Source organism: Manacus candei, unplaced genomic scaffold (assembly GCF_025592945.1).
Source record: "Manacus candei isolate 608988 ecotype Guabito, Panama unplaced genomic scaffold, ASM2559294v1 h1tg000077l, whole genome shotgun sequence".
NCBI lineage: Eukaryota > Metazoa > Chordata > Aves > Passeriformes > Pipridae > Manacus > Manacus candei.
The window spans coordinates 8827249-8843988 of NW_026138125.1; the positions used below are offsets into that span (position 1 = coordinate 8827249).

At 53.2% G+C, this 16740-nt stretch overlaps 1 protein-coding gene and 2 long non-coding RNA genes across 5 annotated transcripts; all 3 read left to right on the top strand.

Annotated features, from left to right (window-relative positions):
* Positions 1–88: 88 nt before the first annotated feature.
* Positions 89–15408, top strand: LOC127481288 (uncharacterized). The gene is made up of 5 exons (XM_051810430.1): positions 89–138; positions 12026–12142; positions 12612–12874; positions 14388–14519; positions 15021–15408. The coding sequence occupies exons 2-5, from the start codon at positions 12105–12107 to the stop codon at positions 15233–15235; spliced, it is 648 nt and encodes a 215-aa protein (XP_051666390.1). The 5' UTR covers positions 89–138; positions 12026–12104; the 3' UTR covers positions 15236–15408.
* On the top strand, positions 821–5246 carry LOC127481289 (uncharacterized). The gene is made up of 2 exons (XR_007908181.1): positions 821–4801; positions 5022–5246. It is a non-coding gene; the product is annotated as an uncharacterized LOC127481289 (long non-coding RNA).
* Positions 6697–11697, top strand: LOC127481292 (uncharacterized). Of its 3 annotated transcripts, none has more exons than XR_007908186.1 (4): positions 7893–7904; positions 8449–8522; positions 8627–8728; positions 9558–11312. It is a non-coding gene; the product is annotated as an uncharacterized LOC127481292 (long non-coding RNA). The 3 variants fall into 3 exon arrangements; XR_007908187.1 differs by lacking the exon at positions 7893–7904 and adding an exon at positions 11323–11697 and having other exon boundaries at positions 7976–8522; positions 9558–9753; XR_007908185.1 differs by lacking the exon at positions 8449–8522 and having other exon boundaries at positions 6697–7904.
* Positions 15409–16740: the final 1332 nt, after the last annotated feature.

A 16740-nucleotide genomic window follows, 5' to 3' on the forward strand; every position in this document is an offset into this window, starting at 1 on the left:
TCGAGTGCTGATTGGGCAGCGCTGCCGGCCCGCGGTATAAAGGGCCGGCGGGGCAGGTGGGGGCGGTTGTGTGTGGAGGCTGAGGGTGTGGCCCCGCTGCTGCCCGGGCTGCGGAGGGGAGAGCGCCTTGGCCGCTGGGTTTGTGCACCGGGGCAGCCGGGGGCGTTTAGGGGCGCCTTGTGCTGGGCGGCGGGGCCCGGGTAAGCCCCTTACCTGCCGGGTGCCCCCGGGGGGAGCCGTGGCATGGCTGTGGGTCCTGTGCTCTCTGGGTGTCTGAGGGTTTGCTTTGGGATCCCAAACCCTTTCCCCGTGCAGGGTTATGAGGCAAAGACTGCTTTAACTTGGTTTTTTGGTGCTGCGTTAATGCTTTTTGCTCGTTCTGTGTCCATTTGCAGCCTCGCTCGTGGTTTCCCCTGGTGTGGAGGCGAGTTGTGCTTCCTGCTGGGAGAGAGAACGGCCTTGGGAAGCTGCTCCATGAGCCACAGCTGTGCCGAGCCCGGCAGTCTGTCCAGGTAAGAGCAGGGCTTCTACTGCCCGTGAGGAGCTGGGTTTGCTGTTGGAAGATAGAATGTGCCTATGCCTTTAAATGCAAGGACAGGCAGAAGCTGGGAGGGACCCTGAGCAGGTTTGGTGGCACGACAGCAGTTTGAAAAGACCTTGACTGTGGGAGAAATGTCCAGGAAAACGATTCCTTTTTTGCAGGGAGGCAGTTTGCGAGGACAGGGGGGTTGCTGTGCTCTCTAGCAAAACTACTGACCTTGGGATGTCTAGGGTGAGGAGATGTTGGCCACGTGTGGGCTGGTGCAAAAGTGTGTGGGTGCCTGTGTGTGACAGCCGTGGGTGTGCAGGAAGGGGGGTTCTGGTGCCATTGGAGCTGCCGGGGAGCCAAAAGGGGCACGGTTGTCTGAAAAAGGCAAAAAGTCTCAGTCTCTGTTGACACGTGTACCAAAGGAGATGCAAATTTTCCCTTTCTCGTTGCAGACTTCGCAAAGCTCCCCAGGAAAGGAAGCTTTATATTCCTCCCCAGCTTTATGCTAAAGGTTTCCTTCCTCCTGTCTCAGCACCCTTTCTGCTGTTGGGAGAGCACGAGGTGGATGGAGAGGATCCCCAGGCATCTGCAGGCACAAGGGACTCATACAACTGCGATTTTCCTCCAGCCCTCGTGAAAGGGACTTCCAGGATACTCTTGGGAATGTACCAGCTCTCCTGCTGGAGCTTTTCTATGGAATATTTGAACACAAAGGGTAAAACTAAAGTCAGGTCTGTTCTGGAGTATGTTACACTTGTGCAAAACTCCGTTCTTCTGTTTATTTTCTGTTCTGGAAAGCACAGTCTGGGGTTCCTGGGCACTTCCTATTGAGTGATTCCATGAAAATAATTTTGTACTGAAAGGGGAAAGGAGCTGTCTGTGGGAGGTCAGGTGTCCATGATAAAAGCTTTATGCTTTTCAGTCAGATAAGCCTTAAAATATCTCACAGTGTATAGGAATGCCTGGCTTCTAAAAGTCACCAGCTGAGTCTTAGAGGCTCCTTTGAAGAGCTGTTTTCAGGCAGGCAAATTGCCCCCCAGGAGGGACTCTGTGCCTGCTCTCCCGTGGCTCCAAGGGATCTCTGGCCCTTCACGCCGGCACCGAGATTTTCTCGGGAAGGGCCTCAGATCCCCGGACCAGTCTGGGACACAGGCAAGATCCCCCTGCATTTTGGGACCAAATTGGCCCCCTGGAGGGACAGTGCTGTTGGTGCCCCCCGGGTTGGGGCACCCCGAGGACTCCAGCGCGCACCGAAAGGATTATTCGGGGAGATCCTCGGGGTGCCCGGCCCTGGGGAGCTCAAAGCAAGGTCCCTGCCATGGATTCAGGCATTGCTGAGAGTATCCCAGGGGTCCCTGTCCCTGCTAGACAGGGAGCTCTCTAATGGGCTGTAATTGGGTTCTAAAAGTGGTGCTCCAAGTGCCAAAGAAGTGTGGGATTGGGATTAAGAAATGAGCAGTGAGGGTGCAATTGGCTGTTTTCTCTGGAATGTGACTGTGAGAGCTGCAGGAGTGCCAGGTGTGTGTTCCAGTCCCCAGCATTTGGTTTGCACATGTCCTGGTCAGACACAAGTACAATTTCCTCAGTCCTGAACACAGCAGAATGAGAATTATGGACTGGCAGTGTTAAGGTGATTGGTGTGACAGGGGTCAAACTGGGAAAACACTGGGGAATTCCTGAGTCTCTCTATTTGCCAAACTCACCCAAACCTGTGCTAGGAAGAGATGGACTGGAGTCTCTGATCTCCTGGGCAGTTGTCCTGCATGACCTGGGAACCTCTGGGATTAGACTGGCCTGGGCAGACAGGGAGCAGTTTGTCCTGTGGAGCTGGGCTGGGTTTGTTGAGGATGCCTTGGGAGGCAGGGCTGGAGAGGCTCCTCTGTTGGCTGTAGTGGTGGAAGGTTGTAGCAGCAGGGCTGGAGCCTTCGCCCTCCTACTCCCCCCGTGAACCCCGACGGGCCCGTGCCCTTGGCAATGGAGGGCCCCCCATTGCTGAGTCAGCGGTTCCGGGGGCCAGGAGGGATGGGATCAGGATGCCGAGCTCCGCCCAGGGCCAGGGCTGCCAGTGTTCAACCATGGAGGGAACTGAAAGCACAGGGAGATGGAGGCCAAGCTGCAGCACAGGGATGGGTGAGAAAAGACCCTGGTCCTCAGGTGGAGCTTTGAATTCCCTGGAAAAATGGATCCTGTCAGATGGATCAGGCCCTTGTGGGTGCTGGAGCAGAGGCCTCTCTCATTTTTGGTCACCCTGAAAGGTTGCAAGGACAGCAAGTTCTGACTGCAGGATGAGGTGGCAAACAAAGTGAAGTGGTCCAGAGAAAAGCTGAGGCTAAAATTGGTCCTGTGCCAGAGCAGCCTCGTGCAGTGCTTGTTGCTGTCCCTGAGTGTCCCATTGCAGTGGATATTTCCAAGGGTGCCTTGTGCTGGGGAGCACTGGGGCAGTTCCCTTTCCCTGGGCAGGGCAGGCAGGGCACGTTTCCCCCCTCGAGGGTGGCTCCACAGTCCCCCCCTGTGCCCTGGGAGCGTGGCAGAACACCTGGACCCACTGTCCTTGTCAGAGAGGGCACAAGGGATGGTTGGATGGGGGAGGGAATGGCTCAGGGAGTACAAGCACCATTACAATGAGTAGGGCAGCACCTGGAAAGGAAGGGGGGCGTTAATCCAGACAAAATTCAAGCACCTGCCCAACCTGTGATATTTTTAGGAACTCAGTGGTGCTGTGGTCCCCAGGAAGTATTGCCCAGGACTAGGCAGGAGACTTCAGGCTCTGTCACCCCCAGAGCAAGTGTCCAGGGGCAGGCAGTGGGGAGGCAGCTCTGTTGTTGAGGATGGGGTTATTTTCTCTGCTTTATTTTGTCTCCAGAGATATTCTTCCCGTTAATCCAAACTGACTCCATCTCCTAACTCTCTGAAGAGGTTTTCTGCTTTTTGTGGGAGGGTAAGGTTTGGGTTCTAACTATAGAAGAGCCAACAAAATAAAGGCTTTGTGGCAAACAAATGGTGTCTCCCAAACTCTTTGTACTTCAAATAGATGCCTTTATTCTTAGTTTTTTCTTATTGGTATTCTCAAGGTACTTAATACCCTGTCTACAGTTATTTATTTTGGCTTCTCTTTTTTATTTGTTACAGAGTTGATGTGACTGACTTCTTTTTGAAATGCAGCAGTGCTCTCAAGGATATTTCCCCCCCACTCCTGGGCTTGTGCAGGGCTGTTGAGTCCGTGTGTGCCACTGTTCTTGTCCCAGGGGGACCGAGTGACATTTGGAACCAAACCTGGGGACTTGAACTCTAGGAATGTTTCTGTGTCTTTGAATTTTAAATTGCACATGAAGCAGAAATATGTTTGTGTTTTCCAGGTTATATTGTCATGAAAATAGAAATGCATCATTGGATCTTACTCCTCTGAGGGCAAACCACCAGACTGATCATTTCTTAGTCCATCAGACCCAGTGCCAGGAACTCAGAGGGGTGTTTGTGTGCAAATGTGCTGAGTGGTGGTGGCCCCCGTGAGACTGTGACCAGCTGGAAATGTGTGTGTGTGTGTGCAGAGCTGGGCTGGATCCCTTGGGATTTGGCTCCCAGATCCCCCCCAGCCTTCAGGAAAACCAGAGGCCACCGAACCCTGAGGGAAGGGAGTCCCATTTGCAGAAGGGTTTGTAGATTGGGGAAAAGCTCTCCAGAACAAAGCCTGTGTTCCAAACCCCTTCAGGCCAAAGTCAAGGAGCACAAACCCTGGAGTCATCAAGTTATGAAGTTTGGTTCAAACCATTTCCTAATAAGTCAGTTTTAATGAAGTGTTAAAAGGAGAACTTAAATAAGGGTAATTTCTGATGGAGAATAATGGGAAGAAGTGGTTTAAGTTCCCTAAACATGTTTTATATCAGTCCATGGTTATTTAATTGAGCATTGTTTGGAATTTTTCTTTTTGCATTCGTTCCTGGTGTGCTTTTCTCTATCTAAGGGATGTTTGGAGGTCTTTTTGATTGCTTGAAGGTTTTTAATGTCAGTGCTGGATTGGGGTGGACAGTCATTGTAACATGATTTAGAGTTCGATGCATTTTATTCTGTGTGCCCTGTTTGATGTCTCGTGTTCAGCGAGTGACTGGTCAGAGTTTGGCCCAAGCCTTTGTTTTTCAGGTGAAAAACCCGAAGGGGGAATTGTAGTTGCAGCTTTGCCCTTGAGCTGCAGCTGGAGCCTGGCCAAAGAACAAGGCAAAGCTCCCTGGGGAAGGAAGGGGGAGCCAGAGAAGAAAAGCAGCTGCAGCCAGAAAGGTGGGTTTGGAAGGAAGAAGAGGGGCTGTGACCCAGCAAGGGGCTCTGGAGGGCTCTGGGGTCCCTATAATGGCTCTGGGGTCTCTATAGGGGCTCTGGGGTCTCTATAGGGGCTCTGGAGGGCTCTGGGGTCCCTATAATGGCTCTGGGGTCTCTGTAGGGACTCTGGGGTTTCTATCGTGGCTCTGGGGTCCCTATAATGGCTCTGGGGTCTCTGTAGGGGCTCTGGGGTCCCTCTCCTGGCTCGGGGTCCCTCTCCTGGCTCGGGGTCCCTCTCCCTGCCGGCACAGGAGCTGCTGCCGCCCCAGCAAGAGGCAGAGGAGTCGCTGCCCAGAAGCAAGAACTCACTGAGAGCTGAACTGGGGCCGTGTGGGCAGGGCCAGAGGGGAGCAAAGGAAGGGATTTGTTGCTAAGAAAAGAAATAAAGTTTGGGTCATTTGTTGGGGAGATTTGTGTCAGTTTCTGATCATTTTTGGGGGTTATTTTTAGTGAGTTTCTGGTCATTTTTGGGGGAGATTTGGGTCAGTTTCTGGTCATTTTTCGGGATGATTTGGGTGAGTTTTGGGTTTATTTTTGTGGTAATTTTGGGTCAGTTTCTGGTCATTTTTTGGGATGATTGGGCTGACTTTTGGGTCATTTTTTTGGGGAGATTTGGGTGAGTCTTGGTATCAGTGTTTTGGGATTTTGGGGTCAGTTTCTGGTCATATCTGGGGCTGATTTTGTATCATTTTGGGTCAGTTTTGGGGGGGGTTCTTGCATTTTTAGGTCAGGTTTTGGGCCAATTTGGAGTTAGTTTTTGAGGTGATTTGGGCCAGTTTTGTGTCAGTTCTGGATCAATTTTTGGAGTGAATTGGATCAGTTTTTGTGTCACTTTTTGGGGAGATTTGGGTGAGTTCTGGGTCATTTTTGGGGAGATTTGAATCAGTTTCTGGTAGTTTTTTGGGGAGACTTGGGTGAGTTCTGGGTCTCTCCTGATTGTAATTCCTTCAGGCTCCTCTCCTGATTTTAATTTTTTTAGTCCCCTCTCCTGATTTTAATTTTTTTAGTCCCCTCTCCTGATTTTAATTTTTTTAGTCCCCTCTCCTGATTTTAATTTTTTCAGGCTCCTCTCCTGATTTTAATTTTTTTAGGCTCCTCTCATGATTTTTATTGTATTAGTCCCGTGTCCTGATTTTAATTTTTTCAGGCTCTTCTCCTGATTGTAATTTTTTTAGGCTCTTCTCTTGATTTTAATTCTCTTAGGTTCTTCTCCTGATTTTAATTCTCTTGGGCTCTCCTCCTGATTTTTATATTTTTAGACTCTTCTCCTGATTTTCATTTTTTTTAGGCTCTTCCCCTGATTTTCATTTTTTTTTTAGGCTCTTCTCCTGATTTTAATTCTCTTAGGAGAAGAGCCTAGAGAATTAAAACCAGGAGAAGAGCCTAATTACACAAGTAAATTTTCAAACCACCAGCAATTACAAGCCAATTATCCGATTTCCCAAAAGAACTACACGAACAAATACGCTTATAAAACAAAAAAAAAATGCCATAAGTAAAAAATCGCATAGCAACAGTGCCCCCTGGTGATAGAGAAAAGGAATTGCACATATATTTGAGATGAAATACTGCCACCTGCTGACGGAAAACAGGAACTGCATTGAAAAAATTTTGAACAGCGCATGCGCAGTCGTTGGCAAAACGCCGGCGATCACGTGGTAAGTAAGGGCAGGCAGAAGAGGGACCGGCGACGCATGCGCAGTGGCTCTCGTGCCGGTGCAGCGCTCCCTGCTCGAGTTAAGGGCCGGTTCCGGCGGCAGGGCGGGACTCGCGGTCTCCCGTCTGTCCCGGGGTGTGCGGGGGGGGAATAACGTGAAGATTTCTTGGGGTGAAAGAGCAGAAATTAGCGAGGACGGACGCTAATTTGGGTAAACTCGGTCACCGGAAGTAGTGAGCGACCGGAAGTCTTCCAAGGCCCCGGCCCGGAAGTCCGCCAAGCCCATAGTAAAGATGGCGCCACCAGGACCGGAACGACCACACTAAAGATGGCGGCCCCGGCCCGGAAGTTCGCCAAGCCCACAGTAAAGATGGCGCCGCCAGGACCGGAACGACCACACTAAAGATGGCGGCCCCGGCCCGGAAGTTCGCCAAGCCCACAGTAAAGATGGCGCCGCCAGGACCGGAACGACCACACTAAAGATGGCGGCGAGAGGCTTCCGCCGCGACCCGGACCCCCACCCCGCGCCCGCAGCGCCGTCTCGCCGCGCTGCTTCCCGCTGCGGGGACAGGGCCGGGCGCTCGGCGGCGCCGGGCGCGGGCGGCAGGTTCGTGGGCGGCGGCAGGCACCGGCGCCGGCAGCCCCCGTCTCGGGGCCGCGGCGCGCGAGGACCGCATGGCGCGCACGTCGCGCCGCCCTCTCGCCCCGCTCCGCTCCCGCCCCTGCCCCCGCTTCTGCCCCCGCTTCTGCCCCGCTCGCTCCCGCCGTGCCCTGGAGATGCTATCGGGGCTGCGCCGCCGCCTTCCCCCCCCGGAAGCGACCCACGGCGGCAGATTCGACGGAGATCGACCCCGGGGTAAGCTGGGCGCGTCCAAAGGCGCCGCGGGTCTCGCCAAGGAGGGGGGGGGGGGGGGGGAGGCGCGCGGCTGCAGTGCCGCTCCCGGCCGTGTCCGCCAGGCGGCGACTGTGAGGCAGGGCCCGGCGCTCGGCGGCGCTCTTGCAAGCGACGCCCCTGGCAAAGCGGCGCTGCTTGGGCACTGCCGGCCTTCCCCCGGAGTGCCCGGGCTGGCCCAGCACCTGGCCGAACCTCTTAGGGAAGAGGCAAGGAACAACTGCGCTTCTTCTGCCCTTTCTTTAGCCCGGGACTGGAACACAGACAAAATCAAGGGGCTCTTGGACCTGTGCAGGCTCCGAGCAGTTTTCAGCCTTCCTTAGCAGGGCATTCTCACCCTCCGAAAAGCTGAAAGGCTTTAACAGCTGGAGACGCGCCTGCAGCTGTGCAGATTAATGTAGTTTCTTTTAGGAAATGAAGGGGAAGTTTTCCTGTTGGGAGCCTAAATACCGAGTCTACTCTGCTTTTTCAATCAGGTGACGAAGCTTATGGAAGAAAAGAACAAAGGCCTCGAGGTGAGTACATTCTACCGAGTTCTGCTTTTCTGGCATCGGTTTGGGAAAATCACGTGAAATTCTAAAAAGCTTCTCTCCGTGTTTTCTAGTTGTTTTTTCAGCCTTGCTCTAAGTTTCATGTAGAAAAGGGCATAGAATTATTAGAACAGACAAACTAGACTTCCTCGGGAGAGATGGAAGAAAAGTCTGCTGATTCCAGTTCTGCTTTTCTTGTCTTCCCTTCGACTGTCGTTTTCTCTCCCCTGCTGTTCAAATAGGCTGCAGTTAATTGCTCTGCTGAAGAGTTTGCTGTCCTAAGTGTCTGTCAAATTGATGCCTTCAACTCAAGACAGCACCTGCTCCTTAGTTACAAAAAGTTCCTCACAGGAAATTTTCAGGCGTGCCCATAAATCTCCTCGCTGTTTGTTTGGGAGAACAGGCTTTTCTCGTCTGTAACAGAACAGTCGTGTCATCTGCTCTGGAATGCTGGTGGCAATCTAGTCAGAAGAGGACCCCGTGCTTCACTAATTTTCCCTTTTTGTTGTTGGGGGTGACTTCTTCCCAGGCATGTTATTCTTGACCCCCCGGGGCAAACGGAGGTGTCAGCGTCAGGAGCCATCCTAACTGAGGCCCTGGGAGGTCAGTGCTTTTTGTGGGACTGGACGGTGAAGCTGTCTGTGGGAATGACCTGGCTATGGCTCAGTGTAGTCCTAATTAAGGTGTCTTTTACTCCGTGTTCCCAGGCTGCCTCTTTCCCTTCGGTCGCCGTGGGTGTGCCGGACGCCTCTGGCAGGACTAACCCTGTGGCTTTTATGTCCAACGTGCTGTGCTGTGTGTGCCTGCAGGTAAGAAAAGCTGGGAGTGCAGTCCCTCTGCTTTGGTTGCTGTGTCTCTTTGGGAGTGATTTTGGAGGGGAATCCCAGAGCGATTTGGTTTGAAGGGGACCTTCAAAGGCCAGCCTGTCTTCCGTGGGCAGGGACACCTTCCACTGTCCCCGGTTGCTGCGAGTCCCGTCCAGCCTGGCCTGGAACACTTGCAGGGATGGGGCAGGCTCAGCTTCCCTGTGCAGTGTGCTCTGATAGCTCTCCACTGGCATCGTGAAAAATGTTGTCAGCGTGTTTTGTTGGACGACGGTAAGCAGGACCTGGGTGAAAAGGACGTTCTCTGAGGTGCTGGGAGAAGGAGGACTCGTGCGGGCACCTCCAGAGACAGCGGGAACGGGAGCGTGCTGCGGAGGAGGGAAATTCCAGGGGGTGGGTGCCGAGAAATTTGTCCTTCCCTCGCCCTGTGCTCTGCACTTAGCAGTGGGTCAAGTGCAGAAGTTTCCTGGGGACCCTGGGAAATGATGCCGGGTCTGCCAAGAAAAGTGGGGCCAAAGGAGCAGGACCTGGGTCTGCCAGCGTGGGAGAAACAAGGGACGGGTCATCCTCTGCCTCCAGGAGGGAGGGCAGCAGGAAAGGCCACGGACTAAAGCACTGAAGTGCCGTTCCCCAGGGAGCCCCTGCCCAGACCTGAACTTGCTTCTGCACTTGCTGTCCCTTTCCCAGCGGAGCCGAAGCGTCGGGTGCGGCTGCCGGGGGGATGGAGCTGCCAAGGACAAGCTGGGAGGGTGTTTGCGAGGGAAGGGGGTAGAAGGAGCTCTTGATGTGCTTTGTTTACTTCTTCATCCCACAGAATTGCCACGAGAGGAAATACTTCAGAGGGGCTTCCCTCCAGATAAGGCCTGAAGATGCCAGGAGGTTTCAGCCGGGAGGAAAGGAGCTGTGGAAGAAAAGCAGCCTAAAAACAGCCAGTGGGGATCATCAGGTTTTCCAGCCAAGAAGAACAAGGAGAGAGATGAGGGAATCGGGTTCCAATTCCTAATGCTTTGGTGGGTGCAGGAATGATTTCTGTGTGTTTTCCAGTCCCTTTGGATTCCTGAGATGATTTTAAAATGATGGCTTTAGCAATCAACTAAATCGCAGATGTTGTTTTTGAGAGGAAATGATGCCAAAGAAATGCAGAGTTTTGGGTCAGTTTTGGGGATGATTTGGGTCAGTTTTTGGGGTCAGTTTGGGGTCATTGTTTGGGGTGATTTGGGTCAGCTTTTGGGATGATTGGGGTCAGTTTTGGGTCAGCTTTTGGGATGATTGGGGTCAGTTTTGGGTCAGCTTTTGGGATGATTGGGGTCAGGTTTTGGGGTCAGTTTTGGGTCAGCTTTTGGGGTGATTTGGGTCGGTTTTGGGTCAATTTTTGGGGAGCACTGGGTGTTACTGGGGGTTGTTGAGGAGCACTGGGTGTTACTGGGGTGTACTGGGGAGCACTGGGTGTTACTGAGGGTTGTTGGGGAGCACTGGGTGTTACTGGGGAGCACTGGGAGAGAAAATGAAAAATAAAGAGAATAAAAAATAAACGAAGTAAAGAAGGAAATATAAAAAAGAAAATTTAAAAAAAAAGGCAAAAAAACTAAAAAGGAAATAAAATGAAAATGAAATAAAAGAGAGAAAAAAAAAAAAGAAACCCCTTCTTGGGCACCCCGTTTCCTCTCCTCCCCCCCCCCCGAACCGTAAATTGCGGGGTCATCACCCCTAAAATGTGAGAAGGGGACCCCGAAATGTGGGTGAGGGAACCCCAGGGAGCCGGAAAAGTGGAGGGGGAGCCGCAGTAAGAAAGCGAAGCCGGGCGGTCGGGCGGCGGGGTGGGGGGGGGGGGCGCATGCGCAGTCGTTGGCAAGACGCCGGCGATCACGTGGTAAGTAAGGGCAGGCAGGAGAGGGACCGGCGACGCATGCGCAGTGGCTCTCGTGCCGGTGCAGCGCTCCCTGCTCGAGTTAAGGGCCGGTTCCGGCGGCAGGGCGGGACTCGCGGCCTCCCGTCTGTCCCGGGGTGTGTGTGGGGGGAATAACGTGAATTTCTCCTGATTTTAATTCTCTTGGGCTCTTGTCCTCATTTTAATTTTTTTAAGGCTCTTGTCCTGATTTTAATTTTTTGAAGGCTCTTGTCCTGATTTTAATTTTTTGAAGGCTCTTCTCCTAAATTTAATTTTTTTAAGGCTCTTGTCCTGATTTTAATTCTCTTGGTTCAAACCATTTCCTAATAAGTCAGTTTTAATGAAGTGTTTTCCAGTCCCTTTGGATTCCTGAGATGATTTTAAAATGATGGCTTTAGCAATCAACTAAATCGCAGATGTTGTTTTTGAGAGGAAATGATGCCAAAGAAATGCAGAGAGAGAGCATGGAATCATCCTGGGATCCTGGAGTGGTTTGGGTTGGAAAGGATCTCAGGGATCATCTCCTTCCACCCCCTGCCACAGGCAGGGACACCTTCTAATAGACCTCCAGCCTGGCCTTGGCCACTTGCAGGGATGGGGCAGCCACAACTTCTCTGTGCCAGGCCACCTCCCCACCCTCCCAGGGAAGAATGTCTCCCTTCTGTGCAATCTTTCCCTTTCTTCTCTGCAGGAAGTGGGCTGGGACAAGGGAATTGGCTCCCACGAGGCCGAGGATGAGAGCGGGCTGTGCACAGGGGACAACTTCCACTTCCGAACGGGGAAGGGCCCCTTCGTGCCCACCCCTGGCAAACTGGGACAGAGTAACATCTGCCTGCAGCTGGCTGGAGTTCCCGTTGGCTCTGGGCTTTCAGCCCGCCGGGGCTGCGGCGGGAGCCGCGCGGAGGGAACGGGGAGCGGGGCCGCGCCGAGGGCCGGGGCCGGGCTGAGCGGGCGGGGCGGGGCCGCAGGGCCAGGCGGGCTGGGATTGGGCGGAGGCGCTCGAGTGCTGATTGGGCAGCGCTGCCGGCCCGCGGTATAAAGGGCCGGCGGGGCAGGTGGGGGCGGTTGTGCGTGGGGGCTGAGGGTGCGGCCCCGCTGCTGCCCGGGCTGCGGAGGGGAGAGCGCCTTGGCCGCTGGGTTTGTGCACCGGGGCAGCCGGGGGCGTTTAGGGGCGCGTTGTGCTGGGCGGCGGGGCCCGGGTAAGCCCCTTACCTGCCGGGTGCCCCCGGGGGGAGCCGTGGCATGGCTGTGGGTCCTGTGCTCTCTGGGTGTCTGAGGGTTTGCTTTGGGATCCCAAACCCTTTCCCCGTGCAGGGTTATGAGGCAAAGACTGCTTTAACTTGGTTTTTTGGTGCTGCGTTAATGCTTTTTGCTCCTTCTGTGTCCATTTGCAGCCTCGCTCGTGGTTTCCCCTGGTGTGGAGGCGAGTTGTGCTTCCTGCTGGGAGAGAGAACGGCCTTGGGAAGCTGCTCCATGAGCCACAGCTGTGCCGAGCCCGGCAGTCTGTCCAGGTAAGAGCAGGGCTTCTACTGCCCGTGAGGAGCTGGGTTTGCTGTTGGAAGATAGAATGTGCCTATGCCTTTAAATGCAAGGACAGGCAGAAGCTGGGAGGGACCCTGAGCAGGTTTGGTGGCACGACAGCAGTTTGAAAAGACCTTGACTGTGGGAGAAATGTCCAGGAAAACGATTCCTTTTTTGCAGGGAGGCAGTTTGCGAGGACAGGGGGGTTGCTGTGCTCTCTAGCAAAACTACTGACCTTGGGATGTCTAGGGTGAGGAGATGTTGGCCACGTGTGGGCTGGTGCAAAAGTGTGTGGGTGCCTGTGTGTGACAGCCGTGGGTGTGCAGGAAGGGGGGTTCTGGTGCCATTGGAGCTGCCAGGGAGCCAAAAGGGGCACGGTTGTCTGAAAAAGGCAAAAAGTCTCAGTCTCTGTTGACACGTGTACCAAAGGAGATGCAAATTTTCCCTTTCTCGTTGCAGACTTCGCAAAGCTCCCCAGGAAAGGAAGCTTTATATTCCTCCCCAGCTTTATGCTAAAGGTTTCCTTCCTCCTGTCTCAGCACCCTTTCTGCTGTTGGGAGAGCACGAGGTGGATGGAGAGGATCCCCAGGCATCTGCAGGCACAAGGGACTCATACAACTGCGATTTTCCTCCAGCCCTCGTGAAAGGGACTTCCAGGATACTCTTGGGAATGTACCAGCTCTCCTGCTGGAGCTTTTCTATGGAATATTTGAACACAAAGGGTAAAACTAAAGTCAGGTCTGTTCTGGAGTATGTTACACTTGTGCAAAACTCCGTTCTTCTGTTTATTTTCTGTTCTGGAAAGCACAGTCTGGGGTTCCTGGGCACTTCCTATTGAGTGATTCCATGAAAATAATTTTGTACTGAAAGGGGAAAGGAGCTGTCTGTGGGAGGTCAGGTGTCCATGATAAAAGCTTTATGCTTTTCAGTCAGATAAGCCTTAAAATATCTCACAGTGTATAGGAATGCCTGGCTTCTAAAAGTCACCAGCTGAGTCTTAGAGGCTCCTTTGAAGAGCTGTTTTCAGGCAGGCAAATTGCCCCCCAGGAGGGACTCTGTGCCTGCTCTCCCGTGGCTCCAAGGGATCTCTGGCCCTTCACGCCGGCACCGAGATTTTCTCGGGAAGGGCCTCAGATCCCCGGACCAGTCTGGGACACAGGCAAGATCCCCCTGCATTTTGGGACCAAATTGGCCCCCTGGAGGGACAGTGCTGTTGGTGCCCCCCGGGTTGGGGCACCCCGAGGACTCCAGCGCGCACCGAAAGGATTATTCGGGGAGATCCTCGGGGTGCCCGGCCCTGGGGAGCTCAAAGCAAGGTCCCTGCCATGGATTCAGGCATTGCTGAGAGTATCCCAGGGGTCCCTGTCCCTGCTAGACAGGGAGCTCTCTAATGGGCTGTAATTGGGTTCTAAAAGCGGTGCTCCAAGTGCCAAACAAGTGTGGGATTGGGATTAAGAAATGAGCAGTGAGGGTGCAATTGGCTGTTTTCTCTGGAATGTGACTGTGAGAGCTGCAGGAGTGCCAGGTGTGTGTTCCAGTCCCCAGCATTTGGTTTGCACATGTCCTGGTCAGACACAAGTACAATTTCCTCAGTCCTGAACACAGCAGAATGAGAATTATGGACTGGCAGTGTTAAGGTGATTGGTGTGACAGGGGTCAAACTGGGAAAACATTGGGGAATTCCTCAGTTTGTGTTTTTGCCAAACTCACCCAAACCTCTGCTAGGAAGTGATGGGCTGGAAAAGTTGAGGCAGAAATGGAATTGAAAACTGGGGCTCTTGACACTGTAATTGCTGAAACTAAATGTGTCCAAGCAGCAGCTCTTGTTGTGCAGGGAATAACTCCTGTCAGCAGCAAGGCCCTGACTGAAGTGGCAGCTGCAGTTGTTCCTGTGGTGTGGGCCAGTGGAGCTGCAGGAGAGTGGAAGAGGGCAGAACCTGTAGGTATTACCCCTGATGTGGGATCTCTATGGGTAAGGCCAACCCAGTATCCTTTAAAATCAGAATGCCAGACTGGATTGGTTGCAGGAACAGCTAAATTGGCTCCTCCTGGTTTGCTTGTAGGACGTGAATGCAAGAACCTGCCAAGAAAACCAGTGGACAAGATGATTGATTAGTGCAGGACCTGAGAGAAGCACCTTGAATGACAACCTGGAGGAGTTTCCAGTATTGGATTTAAAAGATGGCCTTTGCATCTCCTTGAGCAAGGAAAGCCAAGAAAGCTTTGCTTTTGCAGGAGAAAATGGGGCAAGCAGGCAGGAAGAAGAGAAGCCCCGTGACTCCTCCCTGAGCCCCAGACAGCCCATGAACTGCCTTGCTGGGAATGGTGGGACGGGCTGGACTCTGCATTGCTCCCTCGGGATGTGTGGTAAGACTGTTATGGCGACTTTTTGAATAGATGGTGCAAGGGCAGCCTTTAAGCAGCTGAAGCATTCCCTGAGGAGAGCTCTGGGTCTGCCAGATGTGTCAGAACTGTTGGAAGCATCTTTGGTGGGGAGGGCAAACAAAGGCCAAGGTGTGCAGTGACCCCCCTGAGAAGGGACTTTCAGTTAATGGCATCCCTGATGGTGAACTTTGTGGGCTGTTCCCCCTGTAGGGCAGGTGATAGTCCCAGCTCCAGTTATGGGAAAAATGGTTAAAAGGGAGCCCCAAAAGCTGGAAGTCCTCCTGGAGGCTCCTGGCAAAGAGAGTTTGCTGCGTTCCCCCTGACAGAAGGACAGTGATAGCTTTTGAGTGCTGGTAGATCCTTTTAATAGATAGCCTTGAGTGTGTCCTTGTTGCACCAGTAGGACTTATCAAAGTCCCCATATTCCAGGAGATAGACACATTGAAGTTTAAAATATTCTTCCTAATCCTTTGTTGGCTTGAGGCTCTCCCCTCAGGAACTGCAGGAACTCCTGGTGCCGCCTGGGCCGATGGATTGGACGCCCCAGCCCCTCCGTTCCTGCCCAGCCACTGGGGCCGTGTCCAGTGGTGGCACTGCCAGCCCTGCAGGTGAAGTGGGAAGGGCCTTTGCAGGTCTTGTGGGTCACATTTATAGCAGGTAAAGTTGCAGTAAAAGGACCTGGGGTCTGTTATTCTTGAGTTCAGAAAGCTCCTTTTGATTGGTGAGCAGGACAAAGTGGATCCTTAAGAGTTCCCATCCGTGTTTGTGTCTCAGCCTGTGTTAGGATTCAGGGCTGTAGCTGTTGTTGTCACTGAGGAGTCAAACTGTGCTTTAAATAATGAGACCCTGGCCTGATGGCCCAGTGTTAAGAAAAAAGGGGGAATGCTCTCTGAGTGTTGAGATGTAACAAGGGCTAATCCTTTTTGCAGTGGGATGGAGCCTGGAAAGTGCACAGAGCTGAGCCCAGGGATTGAAAGGGACCAAGCAAGGGAGGTGAAGAAAGAGGGAAGAAGGGAAGTGAGGCAGCAGGCAAGCAGCACCAAGTTGCTGTGTAAGCAGGTGAGTTGTGTTGAGGTTCCTCAGGCAGGCACTGAGGACTTGGAGGGCTCCAGACAGAGCAGACCTGGGAAGGCCCTCGGTGAAGCCCCTCAGAAACCTGAAGCCCCTGGGCCTTTTGGGGAGCCTGAGCTATTGCAGCCCTGGGGATGGCTTTGGTTTCCTTCTCTCCTCAGAGTAAAACTCTGTGGGGGAGTCTGTGATCTCCCTGACTTTTGTGTCATAACTGAAACTTGGAAGGAAGTTGACCTTGTGTAGTTTCCCAACTGACTTGGCCGGGTTGAACCAGCAGTGCCAGATTGTTGTAGTGTGCAGGGTGTTGTTTGTGTCTGAGCAGTTTGGGGTTGATTTGCCAAGGGAGGCCGTGGAATGTTATGGTGTTTTTGTCCCAATATTTGGAGGCAGTGCCCTGGATGAGTTGATTTCTGCCTCACTCCCTGATATCTGAGTTAGGAGATGTACCAAGAACTGGTAGTTTTTGCAGTGGGATGTTCCCTAGAAAGTGCATGGAGCTGAGCCAAGGAACTTAAAGGGACTGAGCAAGCAAAGTCAAGAAAGAATGAAGAAGGGAACTGAGGCAGCAGCCAAGCAGCACCAAGCTCCTCTACAACCAGGTGAGTTGTCTTGAAGTTGATAAGGTGGTCACTGAGAACTTTGGGGTCTGCAGGCACAGGTGACCACCAGAGACCCCCAATGGAGCCCCTCAGAGAACTTATAAGGGTTTGTGTAGATGGGAACAGGTGTTGGGAGTGTCCTGAATGTGCAACAGGAATGCAGGGAAGGAAAATGAACCCTCCTGTCATGCTGACCCCTCCCATCAGCTGCAGTGGAGACCCCTCCGTGTGCCCTTTGGGAGCGGATTGCCAGGACCCCCGTGGGGCTGGGATCATGGCAGGGTGTTGTAAGCAAGGAATGCCTGGCTTCTAAAAGTCACCAGCTGAGTCTTAGAGGCTCCTTTGAAGAGCTGTTTTCAGGCAGGCAAATTGCCCCCCAGGAGGGACTCTGTGCCTGCTCTCCCGTGGCTCCAAGGGATCTCTGGCCCTTCACGCCGGCACCGAGATTTTCTCGGGAAGGGCCTCAGATCCCCGGACCAGTCTGGGACACAGGCAAGATCCCCCTGCATTTTGGGACCAAATTGGCCCCTGGA

Bases quoted from the DNA above. Each gene is read 5' to 3' on its own strand.
- LOC127481288 (XM_051810430.1), top strand. From the start codon at position 12,105: ATGAGCCACAGCTGTGCCGAGCCCGGCAGTCTGTCCAG. The intron at 12,143-12,611 runs GTAAGAGCAGGG...TTCTCGTTGCAG, and splicing joins GAGCCCGGCAGTCTGTCCAG to ACTTCGCAAAGCTCCCCAGG. The intron at 12,875-14,387 runs GTAAAACTAAAG...TTGCTTTTGCAG, and splicing joins GGAATATTTGAACACAAAGG to GAGAAAATGGGGCAAGCAGG.